We start from the raw sequence: 17,721 nt of genomic DNA, 5'->3' as shown, positions 1-17,721 counted from the left end.
AGGAATGGGTTTTATTAATCATCTATGTCAGGTTTTCACTTGCGATTTTGCAAGCACAGCTCCTAACTGCAATGTTCTGTAAAAAGCAATGGGAACCTGGAATAATTGCCTGCAAGATCCAGAGTTGAGATCCGACAGAATTTATCTTGGATCTTCTGAGACTTGCAAGTTGTAATGTTAGTGGTCCATTGCATTGCTTCACAACATCACCCTCTAAATAGCTAACGATTTAACATCAGTAAACTTAGATCAATTAGAAGGAATACATAATATTTTCCATTCATTAGAAATAAACTAAAATGCATAACAAATTTAAAGAGCAATAAACAAACATCAAAGAAGAATGAATTTTAAAACAATTTTCATTCAGAACTAACTATGTGGATCTAATCTGAAACTGTGATCTTTTCACACTTTAAGTTGGAAAATGCAAACTAACCAATCCTAGGCTACTTGCATGACGAATTTTAATATGGAATAGGTTTGATATATACCTAAATTATACATACACAAAAACAAATTAGTAGTTGTAGAGTGCATTCAACTGTTAAAATATCTTCTCTGGTTAATGATGCCAGGGATGCTGTCAGACCTGAGTTTCTCTAAGTTTCTGTTTTTGTTTTAGCTCTCCAGCATCCACAGTTCTATTTTGTTCTCTGGCTAATAATTGGAAATGGTAACATTTGCATCAAGAAGTAAGAGTACACAGATCACACATTAGTGGGAATGTTTAGCTCCCTCATCCATTCTAACTCCAAAAAGATCAAACACCTTAATGCCCATTCCTCTTATGGAACTACTTTAATGTGAATATTTTACCATTTCAAAAAGAGAATATTGCTCATCCAGGGTAGGGGAAGGGCATTGTATCCTTTTCACATTCTAGGCAGGACTTAAGAGTCAAATTGCCCAGTGCTCATCCTGTTTCTCATATTCATTCATTGCATCTGAAATCTACATGCTGATTATACTGAGAATTAAAATGAAGTCCCCCTCTTCTGGGGACAGTAAAAATGATGGAAAACCAGGAATGCAAGTCAGATCCTTTGAATTCATTACTGAGCCATTTAAACCTTGGCCCTTACTGATCTGGTCTGCAATGAGGAATAATAGCATCCCTTATGATCACCAGCAATGAATGTTTGCCTTTGACCAGAATTAACAATGTTCAATGATCACAGCCTCCCAGAAAACCTGCCTCCTTTGAGATGTTTTGGAACCACTAATACACGTGCAATTTACTTCGCTACTCTGAAGGAGTAACCTTGTAAAATAAATGGCTGTCATGTCCCAGTCAGCTACAATGGTCCATTTGGTTCATTGCAACAGTCTGCTTTCGCCCTGATATTACAATGTGTGAAATGTCATTATTTGCCCATGCATTCCAAATAGGATCACAGCCTCAAGCATCAGAAAGAGTGCTTTCAGATAAACATGTCAAAGATATGCACATTAGTATCCCATTGTGCAATTTCAAGGTTGTCAAGACTGAATTCTGCTCAATAAGAAGTCATTTTTAATAACGTGACATATGTGATTTGCAATTATCACAACTACTTTCCTTCTTCTCATTATAAAATTCTCAGAATTGCAGTATCAGTAGCTATGAATTGCCATTGTTCTTGTGTCACAGTGATTTTAACAGATAGGCAGTCACCATTGTTCCACACTAATTGACATAGTGGGAGTCAAAATGCTAAAAATACTTCACCATATTGTTGTTATGTTTTGGTAAGACTCTTACATCAAGAGTACATAATCTTAACATTCCTGCAGCTTGTAAAATAATTAACTATTCATGACTTCATAACTCAATAAAATCACACAGATAACTCCGACATCAGAATTCAATTCTGATGAAAGGTCTGAATAGAAATTTTAACCAGTCTTTCTTTTCAGAAATGTTGAATAACTTGCTGTTTATTTCTATTGTTTTATTTCAGATCTCCAACATTTGTGCTTTGTTATTTCTACAAAGGCTTTTCTACAATTAATTCACAGTATGCAAAATTATCAATCATAAGGCAAAATGTATAGATTTTTTTGTGAGGGAATATAAAATCATTCTATTTTCCACCCACTTAGTTACAGATCAACCTGCAGCCAAAGTATAGATGGCATGGACCTATGTCTAATTCTTAAGAACAAGAACATTACAGCCCTTTGGCCCTCCAAGCCTGTGCAGATTCACATCCTCTAACTAAATCTGCCTCCTATTTTCTAAGGACTTGTATCACTTTGCTCCCTGCCCATTCATGTATCTGTCTAGATACATCTTAAATGATGGCGGAGAAAGTGAGGACTGCAGATGCTGGAGATCAGAGCTGAAAATGTGTTGCTGGAAAAGCGCAGCAGGTCAGGCAGCATCCAAGGAGCAGGAGAATTGACGTTTCGGGCATGAGCCCTTCCTGATGCCATCGTTCCCGCCCCTACCACCTCTGTTGGCAAAGCATTCCAAGCACCCACCACTCTCTGCATGAAGAACTTTCCACGTATATCTCCCTTAAACTTTTCCCCACTCACTTTGAACTCGTGAACCCTAGTATTTGAGTCCTCCACTCCGGGAAAAAAATTTCTTGCGATCCACCCTGTCTATACCTCTCATGATTTTGTAGGCCTCAATCAGGTCTCCCCCCCCCCAACCTCCTACTTTCCAATGAAAATAATCCTAATCTATTCAACCTCTCCTCATAGCTAGCACCCACCATACCAGGCAACATCCTGATGAACTCCTCTGCACCCTCTCCAAAGCATCCGCATTCATTTTGGTAATGTGGCAACCAGAACTGTACGCAGTATTCCAAATGTGGCCGAACCAGAGTCTTATACAACTGGAACATGACCTGCCAACTCTTGTGCTCAATACCCCGTCCGATTAAGGAAAGCATGCCATATGCCTTCTTGACCACTCTACTGACCTATATTGCCACCTTCAGGGAACAATGGACCTGAACACCCAGATCTCACTGTACAAAATTCCCCAGGACTTTTCCATTTCCTATATAGTTTGCTCTGGAATTGCATCTTCCAAAATGCATCACCTTGCAATTGCCCAGATTGAACTCCATCTGCCATTTATTTGCCCAACTCTCCAATCTATCTATATTCTGCTGTCTCTAACAGTCCCATTCACTATTTGTTACTCCATCAATCTTAGTGTAATCTGCTAACTTGCTAATGAGGCAACCTACACCTTCTTCCAAATCATTTATGTATATCACAAACAGTGGTCCCAGCACGGATCCCTGTGGGACACCACTGGTCACAGGTCTCCATTTTGAGAAGCTTCCTTCCGACCAGTTCTCTATCCATCTAGCTAGAACACCCTGGACCCCATGAGACTTCACCTTCTTCATCAGCCTATCATGGGGAACCTTATCAAACGACTTACTAAAGTCCAAGTATATGATGTCTACAGCTCTCCTCTCATCAATCAATTTTGATACCGCTTCAAAGAATTCTACTAGGTTTGTAAGATATGACCTTCCCTGCACAAAATCATGCTGCCTATCACTGACAAGCCCATTTTCTTCTAAATAGGTACATATCCTATCCCTTAGTATCTTCGCCAGTAGCTTCCCTAATACTGACATCAGGCTCACTGGTCTGTAATTACCTAGATTATCCCTGCTACCCTTCTTAAACAAGGGGACAACATTCGCAATTCTCCAGTCCTCTGGGACCTCCCCCATTTTTAAGGATGCTGCAAAGATGTCTGTTTAAACCCCAGCGATTTCCTCTCTCAATAACCTGGGATAGATCCCATCTGGACCTGGGGACATGTCCACCTTAATGCCTTTTAGAATACATAACACTTCCTTCCTCCTGATGTCGACTTGACCTAGAGTAATCAAAGATCTATCCCTAACCTCAACATTCGCCATGTCCCTTTCTTCTTCTGCACATTAAAATCTTGGCACCTTGGTCAAATCTAATCGGCTTGGCGCCCCGCATTCAGTGAACAATCAAGACTGCATTTCTGTACCTTCACACAATGCATATTTGAATCTTATTTCGGCAACATTTACTTCTTCACCAAATGATTTTGTGCCTGCTCTCCTTGCCCTTCTCCTTTCATTCATCCTTTTAAAGATAGTTAATCCAGAGTGAGTAATATTGGATGGAACTATACCATGGGTCATATATTGGTGTGATAATATACAATGATTCATATAACAAAAGTAAAATGTTACAGATACTGGAGATCAAAAATAAAAATAGAAAATGCTAGAAAAGGCCTTTAGATTTGCCAAAACCTTGGAGACAGAAACAGAGTTTTCATTTCAAGTCCAATATCTCTCTTCTTTGGGTCTACATCTAGAGCACAGTGGCTTCAGGAGAGGAGGGAAAAAGAACACAAAATCCTGGAATTGGACAGCAGGTCTGAAAAGAGAATCAATTGGCCAAGTCTGAATTCATCTGATCAAGAGTTTGAAGCTGATCCATTTCCCATTTCCTTTTAAATATGCTTAATATGTCTAAATCCATTATAGGTTTTTAATGGGTGAGCAGCCTAAATGTAAACAATGGAATGTTGATCAACTTCTTACATACTCCTGTTTGCCCATTAAGTGTCATGAGCTTTTCAAACTGATCCAGTTCTTGAGCCCAATTGTCCTTCTGCAGTCGATACACCTCCAGCCAGTATTCGCCTTTTCCTGGACGAGACAACATGAATTAAAGCTAGGAAATAAATGGGAAGGTAATAAGACTAGCAATGCAATATAGTAAAATCAATGACGACAGTTTAAAAGGAATACTGTCTTGTCAGGTGAGATGATAAACTCAGATACTGTTTGTCTGTTCAAGTGGATATCAGTGTTACTCAAAGGGATTTTTTCTGATGTCAGGTAAAGTTAATATGTTATACACCTGTGGCCTTGTAGAAAACCCTTAAGGAAATATATTATATCGAATATTTGTATATTTTACAGCACTACTGTGTGATATTCTTGACTTATATATAGAACTTTCCAGTATGATTTGTTAAATACAGTACACACTTTATCAAAAAGACAATTGGCTGTTCCAATAACCTATGGTTAAAAACAATTATTCAATGGTAATTCCTGGATCAATAAAGCAACCTTTATCAATATATCCACGGAACGAATTAATGCATCATCTTAAATTAACATTAGTTTGATTGTTCATCGTTTATTCAAAAATGGTGAGTTCATTATTGGAAGTGAAGTAAAAGCAGCATTGCAATGATATAGCGTTCAGTCACATCTCTCAACACAGGCATTGATTGAACCTGTACATCTTGGGAGATGATGGATTGGATCCAGGTGTATGTCACTGCTGTACTTAATATCATCTGTTGTGCCTGAAGAGACCAAGTCATGAATGAAAACCCCTTCCTCAACTGATACAGATGAACAATGTTAGCCTGAGGTCAACTCAAAATCCTTTGCATATTATGAAATATTGACATAAAGAAGGAAACTATAGGCCAGTTAGCCTTACATCTCTCATTGGGAAAATGCTATAGTCCATGATTAAAGATGAAATAGCAGGATATTTAGAAAAACTTGATGCAATCAAACAGTCAAAAGGTTTTGTGAAAGGGAAATCACGTTTAACAAATTTGCGAGAACCTTTGACAAAATAACAAGCAAAGTTGATAAAGGCGAAATCTTTAGATATAGTATATTTGGATTTTCCAAATATATTCAATTAGGTGCTACATAAAACATTATTGCACAAGATCAGAACTCACAGTACCATGGGTGATGTATTGGCTTGAACTGAGGATTGGTTAACACGTAGGAGACAGAATGATTGGATTAATGGTTTTTTTCAGGTTGGTAAAATGGAGTGGAGTGCCACAAGAAACAGCTCCAGGACCTCAATTATTTACAATCAATACTGATGACTTGGAGGAGGAGCACGATGTAATGTGTTCAAATTTGATACAAAAGTGGGTTGGACTCCATGGTGTTATGAGGATATATGGAATCTGCAAAGAGATACAGGTAGGCTAAGTGAGTGGACAAAAACTGGGCAGATAGTTTTGATGTTGGAAAGTGTGAGGTCATGCACTTTGATAAGAAGAATCAAAAGGTAGAATATTATGTAAACAGAGAGAAACTCGAAAAAGGTGCAGCAGGTGTTCCTTTGCATGACACACAGAAGGTTAGCATGCAGGTACAGCAAGTAATTAAGAAAGCAAATGGAATTTTGGCATTTACTGCGAGGGGTTTTGGAGTTCAAAAATGGCGAAGTCTTATTAAAACTGGAAAGAGTATTGATGAATCTATTCCTGAAGTACTATGATTGGTGTTTCCTTTGAATTTAAGAAAAGTTTCCCTTGTAGTAAAGGATAAACTGGCATTAGACTGATTGGTGATATGAAAGGGTTGACTTATCAAAAGATCTCCCTCCTATTGGAAAGATGTTGTGAAACTTGAAAGAGTTCAGAAAAGATTTACAAGGATGTTGCCAGGGTTGGAGGGTTTGAGCTATATGGAGAGGCTGAATAGGCTAGGGCTGTTTTCCCTGGAGCATTCGAGGTTGAGGGGTGACCTGATAGAGGTTTATAAAATAATGAGGGGCATGGATAGGGTAAATAGACAAGGTATTATCCCTGGGGTGAGGGGTCCAAAATAAGAGAGCATAGGTTTAGGGTAAGAAGGGAAAAATTTTAAAGGGACCTAAGGGGCAACCTTTTAATGCAGAGGGTGGTGTGTATATGGAATGAGCTACCAGAAGAAGGGTAGAGGCTGGTACAATTACAACATTTTAAAGGCATCTGGATGGGTATATAAATAGGAAGGGTTTTGAGGGACATGGGGCAAATGCTGGCAAATGGGACTAGATTAGTTTAGGATAGCTGGTCGGCCTGGACGAGTTGGACCGAAGGATCTGTTTCCGTGCTGTACATCTCCATGACCCCATAACAGCTTAACAGATTTGTTCATTACTTAGAGCTTAGAAGAATGGAGGGTGCTGTTACGGAAACATACAAGATTCTTAGGGGGCTTAACAGGGTAATAGCGAGAAAAAGTTTTGACTAATGGAGGAAGCTCAAACAAGGGGATATAGTGACAGAATAGGGAACACTCATTTAAAACTGAGAGGTAAAGAAATTTCTTCTCCTGGTGAATGTTTATAATTCTCTACCCAAGAGAGTTACACAGGCTACATTGCTGGAAATATTTTTTAAAAGATGGATTGATTTTTGAAATATCAAGGAATTGAAGACTATGATGAAATAGCATGAAAAAGGATTCGAGGTCTGGGACAGATCAGCCGTGATCTTGGTGCATGGCGGAGCAGGCGCCTAGGCTGAATTGCATACTCAGGCTCCTATTTCTTAATATCTTATTTACTTATCGAAGAGCCATCATTGGACCAGAAATTGCAACCATGATGAGTTTCACTGCAAATGGCATTAATCAGATATTTCAGGTTATTGTGGACATCATACCACATTTGCACTGCGAATTGCTAGAACTTCAAGAGCATAACAGCATAGGGATGTCAATATTAAATCTGAGACCACATGAAAGTTGCCCATATGAGGATCCCAATGCCCTTTGCTTTAGGGATGTTGTTTTCTAAGAAAGAAATGTTGGCTAAGAAACTAAAGTTATTCTCTTTAAGTAGCACCATAGAACCAGGACAAGACAAACTAGTCTGAGGAAGTAATGTTTGTTGCAGGCAAACCAAAAGTGATTTGTACCCTTCTCTCATTTGTACTCTTTCTCTCATTATGTGAAATACTGTGGCCTGAATTTTCTCCCCTATTCTGAGTGGAGATACTTCCTCACTCTGCACTCAGACAATGCCATTTCCACCCTAGGGTGCTGGATTACCTGGGAATTGGACCAGGTGACTCCAAATGAGAACTGGATGCAGAGATGAGCTGAGTAGAAAGACTATCTTAGAGGACTGTGTTTTAAGTTTGAAATAAAACAATTGACAGCTTTGCAGACCTCACCCCATAAGTCCTCAAATTACTCCCCATAACCTGTTCATACTAACCCATGCAGCCTTATACCCTCTACTTATCCCACATCCCCTCAAAAGCTCCACACCTTCATATGCCCCTCTAACTGACACTCCCAAGGTCCTTTATAGTCCTTCTGCTAACCTATGCTCCTCTAACCAAGCCCATGGCCCTTTATGAATGATATGCCAATCTATGCCCTCTACCCAAACCTAAATGCCTTTATTAGCCCCTATGCAAATTTAATTAAACTGACACGAACCCCATGTTCCATCCACCACACTTTTCTCTCACACCTACTGTGCCAATACACACAAAATCAACCATGACTTCAGGACCCATGCTGAGATGAAATAAAACAAATTTCAAAATGTCTATTGAAGACTTAATCTAAAAAAAACATAGAAAAAAGTTCAACACATTTACATTAATTCAACCAAATAAGCCCTGATTTAAAAAAACAAGTTATATTTCAAATCTCTTAATCTCTTGTATAACAAACACGGGAACTTATTGTGCCATTTCAAAGGATCTATAAATCAAGGAGATTTGATCAAACTATGTACTGGATGAAACCTCACTGTGATAATGGAGATTTATGAAAACAGTCATCTAGCATTTATCCAGTACTGAAAATAGCAAGAAATAATCTTTTCAAGAAATCCAGTTTTTTTCAAACATTTTAAATGTCTGGACAACTTGACAATTAGTATTAACAATTGCTTCTAACAATTTGTTGACTGTTCCAATTAACTTGACAGTTAAAGATTTTTTTATGCATATTCACTATATGTACTAATTTTTTATGCATATTCATATCTCTGTTTAACATTTCAAAAGGCAACTACCCAAAGTGAAGCTTACATCTCCCAAAGGTATTCCAGAACCATATCCAAAGGCATACTCTACCTCTCCAAAAGAGTACCCCCACCTCACTAAAGTACTGCACAAAATGTAGACCAGCTCCTAATCTGTTATATTTCATACGCCTAGGTCACCAAAATTAGACCTGATTGGAGGTGACTGCAAATTTATATGAGGACCTGCATCCATGAAACATGCAGATGTGAAATGCGACCCTTCCCCACACCTGCAAAATCGGTTGGGGTGATATTCATAGCTGTCAGGCTTCTCTTTAATTTTTGGTAACAATGGAGAAAAATCTCTGGAATTGAAAAAACATCCTGGCCCATGAGTGAGAAGTATAAATAAGAAAGACATCATTGAAATACCTTTAACTCAAGCATTGCTTTGCAAAGTTACACTTAACGTACAGTGCAATTTCCACCCACCTATTAATTTGGTGAGTTATAAAAGTTGCATTTTATGTCAAATTGACAATACAAATGACTGTTTGTCCTTTCTCCTTCCCATGACAGTTTTCTTACATTGATGCATCTGGCCTGTGCAGTACTTGAACTGGGAGTGCTTAATATAGAGAGTGGGTACAAAAGATGTAGAAGCAATCTGACCCCATCAGTGGGGTTACAAAACAAGCAGTATTGGATCAACCTAATATATACACACTGCTTGAGATTCCTTGCTATTAAAGTCAATAAAACAAAAATCAGTCTGCTACTTCCACCATTGCATTTGAATTTGACATGCCCCAGAAGACTTGGGCTTTTTAACTCTATGAAGCCCAAGTCTGCTCAAGACATGAATACAGAGGAACATCGATTAACCGAAGGACATGGGCGAGGGAAGTATTTTGTTCGGTTAATCAAATTCTGGATGATCGAATGCCGGATAACATTGTTTAGCCAAGCATCAGGACCTTGCAATCTTGCTGGATAATCTGATATTCGGATAATCGAGCTTCCTCTGTACAGAGCTTCCTCTGTATTACTTCCATAGCTAAAGATCTTGCTGATGCATCTCTTACAATATTAGACGAAACATACATGATGATTTTTCTGCTCCTAAAATAAATTAATGAATTATTTTGAAGTATTGTCAACATGCTTAAGTAACCGGTCACAAAGAACAATTAGATTAGATTACATTACAGTGTGGAAACAGGCCCTTTGGCCCAACAAGTCCACACCGACCCGCCGAAGCGTAACCCATCTATACCCCTACATTTACCCCTTACCTAACACTACGGGCAATTTAGCTTGGCCAATTCACCTGACCTGCACATCTTTTGGACTGTGGGAGGAAACCGGAGTGCCCGGAGGAAACCCACGCAGACACAGGGAGAACGTGCAAACTCCATGCAGTCAGTCGCCTGAGGCGGGAATTGACTGTGTGGAGTTTGCAGTGGACTGTGTGGAGTTTGTGGCCGGCATGGTGGCATAGTGGTTAGCACTGCTGCCTCACAGCGCCAGAGACCCGGGTTCATTTTCCGCCTCAGGAGACTGACTGTGTGGAGTTTGCACGTTCTCCCCGTGTCTGCGTGGGTTTCCTCCGGGTGCTCCGGTTTTCTCCTACAGTCCAAAGATGTGCAGGTCTGGTGAATTGGCCATGCTAAATTGCCCATAGTGTTAGGTAAGGGGTAAATGTAGGGGTATGGGTGGGTTGCGCTTCGGCGGTTCGGTGTGGACTTGTTGGGCCGAAGGGCCTGTTTCCACACTGTAATGTAATCTAAATCTAATCTAATCTAAACAATCTGTTGAATAATCAGCTAATATAAACAAATGTAAACATTTAGGAACATTCAAGAATTTAGAGAAACCTTTACCTTCAAGAGTTAAACCAGCATAATCTCCACCTTCTGATATCTCAAATTTACTACAAATGACTTTTTCACTTACGTTGTCCTAAAGAAAAGAAAAAAATCTATTTTGTTTCATGAAAACAGAAGACATACCTTATTCATGTTTATTTATTTTCGATTTCACTGCATTAAAAGAGTCAAGTAACAACAAGCAACAAGGAAACATAGGAAGGAAAGTTCACTATCAAAGTTAAATCTCAGGCCATTTAACTAGACTGTTATCCTCAGATAGTTGATCCAATGCACATATTACATCCAATGCTTTTCCTGAGTGTTTTAAAAAATTTAAGGTGATGAAATTTAATATTATGGAATAAGAGGTTTTTATTTAGAACAGAGCTGAGGAAGTATATTATTTCTTTGCAGGGGACAAGTATCACAAGCTTTAGAATTATAATGGAGGCAGAGGTTGCCAACTCTTGGAAGACGATATTCTGCGAACTTTCATTACATGCACTCCTACTTTCAAGCCGAGTACCCTGACACACAGTCCTACCAATGGTTCATGTTGATAAAGGTGACTGTGATATTAACAATTGTTTGCAATCCATGGTCTTACTGATTAAAGGACCCAGGTACAAAGCGCAGATTGCATCATTGGCATATGAAACCTTGATGCTAGTTGGCAGTTCAACTAAAACAGATGAAAACTGCTCTAAAACTTTTCTACTGGGTCACCCAAATTAATTATCTATTAATTAATTTTAATTAGTCTTGACTAATATTTAATTAATCTATACAATAAGCAATACGGAAAGATGGTAGTGTAGTTCTAATGTCTGATGGAAGGACTTCATTCAGGAAATATTAACATATACAAGCCCATGAGACAACACCTCCTAAAGTGGGTGTGTTGAAACCAAACTTGTAATGCCTCAAATGGATTCAGATGACTCGACACATATCAGTAGCAAACCTGATATTTTCCTGATCGCTATGAACACTCTAAGTCCATAACTGGAATCTTGGAAGATGACTTACGAATGCATTGAAAACTTTTATCAGGGAAGTGAGATCCCCATAAGAAAAAAGAAGACGTGCAACACCTGAAACACAAAAGGAAAAGTAAATAGGGTTATCAGTGACATATGAACCTATTCTTGAAGAGAATGTGTGGTGGATGTGATGCACTAATAATGTATTATAATTAATAATATTAGAATAATACAATATTAGTAATGTATTATAAATGCATGCATGTCGAGAAAACCTGCAAACACAGTAAATCAACAACGAAAACATGAATGTTGGTAGTTTGCAGCAGGTCAGCCACATCAGACAGAGAAAAATGTATATTGTAAGAAAACATATTTTCTTTCAAAATATTCTGCCTTTATCACAGCTCCTTCATCAAAACCTTGGAGCTCCCTCCATACTGTAGCACTGCAGGTGTACATAAACCACATGGGCTGCAGCGAAATATGAAGGCAGCTCACCATCACTTTCTTAAGAGCAATGATAACTGGGGAACAAATGCTAAGTTTGGCAGTTTTCATGAACAAATACAATAATTATATTCTTACTGCATATTTCCTTTTCTCAGCTTTGATGTTAATAGCAAACGGTGGGCCTTTGAGAGAACTCACCCCATGTTGGAGATGGTGTAGTGATAACATCACAGGACCAGTAATCCAGATGCCAGACTAATGCTTTGGGAAAAATAATGAAGGGAATAGATAAGAAAGAAGTAAGGAGGTTGATTTCACCAGCTGGTGAAACTAGAACTGGGGAGCATAGCCTCAAAATAAGGGGGAGCAGATTTAGGACTGAGCACAACGCTCTCCCAAAGGGTTGTGAATCTGTGGAATTCCCTGCTCCGTGAAGCCACCTCGTTGAATGTTTTTAAGGTATAGGTAGGTAGATTTTTGAACAGGAAAGGAATTAAGGATTATGGTGAGTGGGCGGGTAAGTGGAGCTGAGTCTATGAAAAAGATCAGCTATGATCTTATTGAATGGTGGAGCAGACTTGACAGCCCAAATGGCTTACTCCTGCTTCTATTTCTTATGTACTATGTTCAAATCCTATTACAGCAGCTGGTAGAATTTCAATTCAATGAATAAAACATCTGGAATTAAAAGCCAAACAGTGACAACAAAAACATCACTGACTGTTGTAAAATCCTATGTGGTTCACTACTGCCTTTTCTTTCGGGAAGGAAATCTACCATCCTTACTTGGTCTGGTCGCACATACATCTTCAGACCAAGAGCACTGTGGTTAACTTTTAACTGCCTTCCAAATGGTCCAGTAACCACATAACTGATGAGTGATCATGGATGAGTAACCAATTTTGATCTTTCCAGCTGTGATATAGGTTCATAATACAAGATGATTGTTTAAGAACTTAAATTTTAAAGTGAAGAAATCAAGTTTGATTTATATTTCTATATTGTATGAGTTAAACATTGAAGGACATTCCTTTTAAGTTTCATTTTGACTTCTGTGAATGGGTTATCAGGAGTTTTACATGCATTTAAATGAGCCTTTTAAAACCATTGAGGTGAAAACGTAGAAACAAGGGTAAATGAGGGAAAAATATTGGATTGCTGTCTAGCAAGAAAGTATGCAATGATACATGTTCATTTAGAAAGGCAAAGTGCCGGTTTCTTTCAGGGTGTGTGTCGGGTAAGTCAGAACAAAGTGTGTTATTAGTTTAGTGGTCTACAAAAGAGCAGGCTGGGAAAATAATGTAGCTTAAAAGGAAACTCCAGAAGTAGAAGATTGCAAGAAGCTCAAGGTATGGAAACCCCTGTGTTTTCTCTGAAAATGTTTGAATGTCAGCAAGAAGAAAGCTGCAGAAACCAAATACAGCCAAGTGATTAGAACAAGGAACATTAAAATGAAGATAGGGAAACCTTTCACTGGTACTCTGAGTATCTGTTGGTTGTTGTTGAGGCTAAAAGTTTTCATCTCTAATTCTGATATTCATAATTAGATCATTTCAAGTAGTTCTTCAATAATGCAAACCAGACTTTTTTCCCTTGTGGGTAATAAACTTTGATGTTCTTTGTTAAAAGTACACTGGCACCATCTTGTGAGTATATGAAGTCACAATAAACAAATAGGAAAAATGAAATTTATAGTCTGTACAGCCAGGTTGCACTTTGGGATTTGTCTTTCCAGTGTTACCATCAACTTGGCTCATAACACAGTGACACCCATGAAAGAATAATGAAAATAAATTGTACTCAGTCACTTGTATGATGGGAGGTGTGGAAAACAGCTTGGAGAAAAGTACACATCTGGTGGTGCCTCTGTCAGCTTTGTTACAAGTTTGGAATGCATATAGAATTACTGTACAATGCATAACTGTGATCAGTTGTAGCATATGTTCAACGAGTGAAAGAATAACTTAAGGGGTGCAATCAGGTATTAATAGCATCATAATTTTCCTTTGCAAGACTGCAGGATTGGTGCTCTATTCCAGAGATGAACACATCCTTTACCTTATCTGATAGGATTTAACAAGACTCAGGGTTAGAAATTAGATATTCTTTTACTTCAAACTGTGCTGGACTCTCAGTTTATGAACAACCTTCGTGGAGCTACGAAAAATAACCCACAAGTAAACAGCCTTCAGATATTCAGGGAATAAAGATATAGCAAAAATAACAAGGGGAACAGAACAGACCCCAACTCTTATTTAAAAAAAAGACCTTGCAAAGAGAACAGGAGAAATTCAAGCAAATAAACTTATAAATGATAAATATTTTCAGGTAAATACCCATGTCATCTAGAGCAGCAAGCAGGTACAGTTGACCTCCAACATGCCTTACTTGAAGGGCAATAATCTCCACACTTTCCATCCTCCAAAGATATTTTATAGTATGATCCTCCTGGTTCAGAATGGCCACACCTTCAGACATGCCAGCAAAAATATTTTTTCCATCCACAATATTTGCAAAACAATTTAAATTGCCAGGAAACTGTTGAAAAAGAGAGAGAAATAACAGAAACTAAGTTATCATTGAATATTTTTCTGACCATAGATATTTTTGTTGCTCTAAAGTTTACTGCACAGAAATCAGAAGCAGGATTCAAAGTTACTAAATCAACTACTGCCTGCCATTGTCTCCAGCAATGCCTCTCCCCACATTGATGAATCAAAATATAATCAACTTTGAAAAAATATTCCAGTAATATCTCCAGTATATAACAAGTCATAACAATAATTACAGCTATCTCTTATCTATCTCACACATGACAGACACATTGGTGAGATACCGCAAGACTGAGCGTGCCCATTGCACTATACTCCATTGACAACCAGTATCTTTTAGCAAATAGAGTCATAGAGACGTACAGCACAGAAACAGACTCTTTGATCCAACTCGTCCATGCTGACCAGGCATCCTAAATAAATCTAGACCCATTTGCCAGCATTTTGCCCACATCCCTCAAAATCCCTTCCTATTCCTATAACCATCCAGATGCCTTTTAAATGTTGTAATTGGACCAGCCTCCATCACTTCCTCTGGCAGCTCATTCAATACACACACGCTTTCTGCATGAAAATGATGCCCTTTAGGTCCCTTTTAAATCTTTCCCCTCTCACCCCAAACCTATGCCCTCTAGTTCTGGACTCCCCCACCCCAGGAAAAAAACCTTGGTTATTTACCCTATCCATGCCCCTCATGATTTTATAAACCTTTATAAGGGCACCCCCTCAGCCTCTGACACTCCAAGAAAAATAACCCAGCCTAAACTGCGTCTCGCCATAGCTCAAACTCTGCAACCCTGGCAACATCCTTGTAAACCATTTCTGAACCCTTTCAAATTTCACAACATCCTTCCTATAGCAGGGAGACCAGAGTTGCACACAGTATTCCAAAAGTGGCCTAACCAATGTTCTGAACGGCTACAATATGCAAAAGAAACAAAAAGTAAACAAATATTAAAGATAAAAAGGAGAGAAGAAAGAAAGTGGGATAGATGGCCCATGGGAAGAAAAAAATAAAGTAGACTTGATAAACTATTGGCTTAATTTTGTGTTGTAACGTCAATCAAGTACAGAATTTATGATCTTTGTATTTCTGGCATTGAAGAGTTATATGATGCAATCACAAACAATACCTTGCTAATGAGTACAGAAAATAGAATTGAATTGTGGTATTTGTTGGATTACAGCACATTTGCTGACCTGAACTTCCTCTATTGCTTCACGAGTCGGAGGTTTTATCTTTAAGTTTTCAGCTTCTCTTTCTGCTTCTCTTTTCTCAATGTTTTCCCAAGCATTGTCGATGATGTGTCCAATTAATTTATCAATCATTCTGAATGGTTGAGGCAATTCATCGAGCCACTGATCCGGATCCTTCAGGTAATAGTCATCTCTGTGATCTTCAATCCAATTATGTTCAGAAGGAGTTGGAATCTGTAGATGTTTTTGATTGTAGCTTAGCATTCTCTTTAATATTCACAGTCTCACAGTCCTTCAACATGAACAAAACCATTTATTAGTCAGCCCAGAGAATTTATCAGTTCTCCTTCTCTTGTTCCATCCAGAAATCAAATTCTACATTTTTCTTCATTCTCAATTTAATTCAGACCTCATATCCACTCCTTCAAGCACTAATTTATACTTCCCAGTGTCTCAAAATTCCCTGACTCTTGGAGTATTTCCCCTTCTACAGTAAACTTATCACAAAATTAAGAAATTTGAGGAATAGTCAGAGAAGTGAAATGAAAGCGGAGATCAACCATGATCATATTGAAAGGCAGGTCAGGTTTGATGAACCACATGATCTACTCATCCTTCTATATCTCATGTTCTTGTACTCTCGGGTTAAAGACTTAAGGATTGAGATTTCTTCTTTGGGATTTATATTAAATTTGGCATAGATAGTTTCCTCTGTCTACCGACCATATGAATCTTAGCCGAAATGAATTTGGACAGTCTAAATCCAGTCCTTATTGGCAATTTATAATATATTTCAAATTAGTAATCTCACTCATATCACCACAAAATGGCTTGTACTTAACACAGAAATGTTTCACACTAACAAACTTGAGAATGTTATTCTGAAATGAGAATTGACTCTTTTGTTCAGCCATGTTAATTGGGGCTTTACTCTACACCTAACTGTGTTGTACCTGACATGACAATCCATGATACTGACACTGTGGGTCAAATTTACATGGTGCTAGAAGGACTGAGAGCAATGACAAGTGGCAGGAAAGACCCAATTCTTGGTCTTGTGCCCTCATTTCTAATGCCCCAACCTTCACAGGCACTGGATAAGCATGCAAAAAGGTGAGACCTCACTCTGAAATCCTACAATATTCTAATGCAGTGAGACAGAGTTGGATGCAAGAAGGCCCATGGCAGCATAAACACTGGAGGTTAAACTAATCTGATATACTATAATCAGTGGGACATTTAAGCAACTCTTGGATAGGTAAATGGATGATAGTAAAATGAAGGATGTGTAGGTTAGTTTTATCTTGGAGTAGGATAAAAGGGTGGCACAGTGGTTAGCTGCTGCCTCACAGTGCCAGAGACCCTGGTTCAATTCCCACTTCAGGTGACTCTCTGTGTGGAGTTTGCACATTCTCCTCGTGTCTGTGTGGGTTTCCTCCGGGTGCTCCGGTTTCTTCCCACAATCCAAAAATGTGCAGGTTAGGTGAATTGGCCATGTTAAATTTGCCCATAGTGTTAGGGGAATGGGTCGTTGCGGGTCAGTGTAGATTTGTTGTTTCCACACTGTAAGTAATCTAATCTAAACAACATCAAGGGCCAAAGGAGCTGTACTATTCTATATATAAACGTTCAATATATTCCATGGTCTCCTTTACTCGAGTGACATCAGCATCATATCAACCAATATTCTTAAGAATATTATTTTGTAAACAAAAACTTACAACTTTCTAAAATTCAAAGCCACAGGTTCAGAGCAGTTTTGACTGTTGCTTCCAGCTCAGCCAATGGGATGGATGAGGAAAATAAATAAGTTAAAATAGTTGAGGAAAAAGATCAGGAAGAAACTTGCACCAAAGTAAAATAAAAGGGGGGGGGGGGGGGGTGGTGAATGCAAAACGTCCTCGACAAGCT

At 38.5% G+C, this 17,721-nt stretch overlaps 1 protein-coding gene across 4 annotated transcripts in view; it reads right to left on the bottom strand.

Annotated features, from left to right (window-relative positions):
• Positions 1-17,680, bottom strand: part of wdr93 (WD repeat domain 93) — a 172,945-nt gene extending 155,265 nt beyond the window's left edge. For all 4 annotated transcript variants that reach the window (XM_087981177.1, XM_043677235.2, XM_087981178.1 and 1 more), the window contains exons 1-6: positions 17,532-17,680; positions 15,814-16,102; positions 14,398-14,599; positions 11,655-11,719; positions 10,638-10,716; positions 4,555-4,658 (exon numbers count right to left, since the gene is read on the bottom strand). In XM_087981177.1, the coding sequence (XP_087837303.1) occupies positions 4,555-4,658; positions 10,638-10,716; positions 11,655-11,719; positions 14,398-14,599; positions 15,814-16,074 (711 nt within the window). In that variant the 5' untranslated portion in view covers positions 16,075-16,102; positions 17,532-17,680. The remainder of the gene's footprint in view (positions 1-4,554; positions 4,659-10,637; positions 10,717-11,654; positions 11,720-14,397; positions 14,600-15,813; positions 16,103-17,531) is intronic.
• Between the last annotated feature and the right edge of the window lie 41 nt (positions 17,681-17,721).

The sequence above is a fragment of the Chiloscyllium plagiosum genome, unplaced genomic scaffold (genome assembly GCF_037043375.1).
Source record: "Chiloscyllium plagiosum isolate Xiang-an unplaced genomic scaffold, Cpla_swu_hap1 HiC_scaffold_39, whole genome shotgun sequence".
Classification (NCBI taxonomy): Eukaryota; Metazoa; Chordata; class Chondrichthyes; order Orectolobiformes; family Hemiscylliidae; genus Chiloscyllium; species Chiloscyllium plagiosum.
The sequence above is the reverse complement of the archived record's forward strand: the minus strand, read 5'-3'. Positions and strand labels throughout refer to the sequence as shown.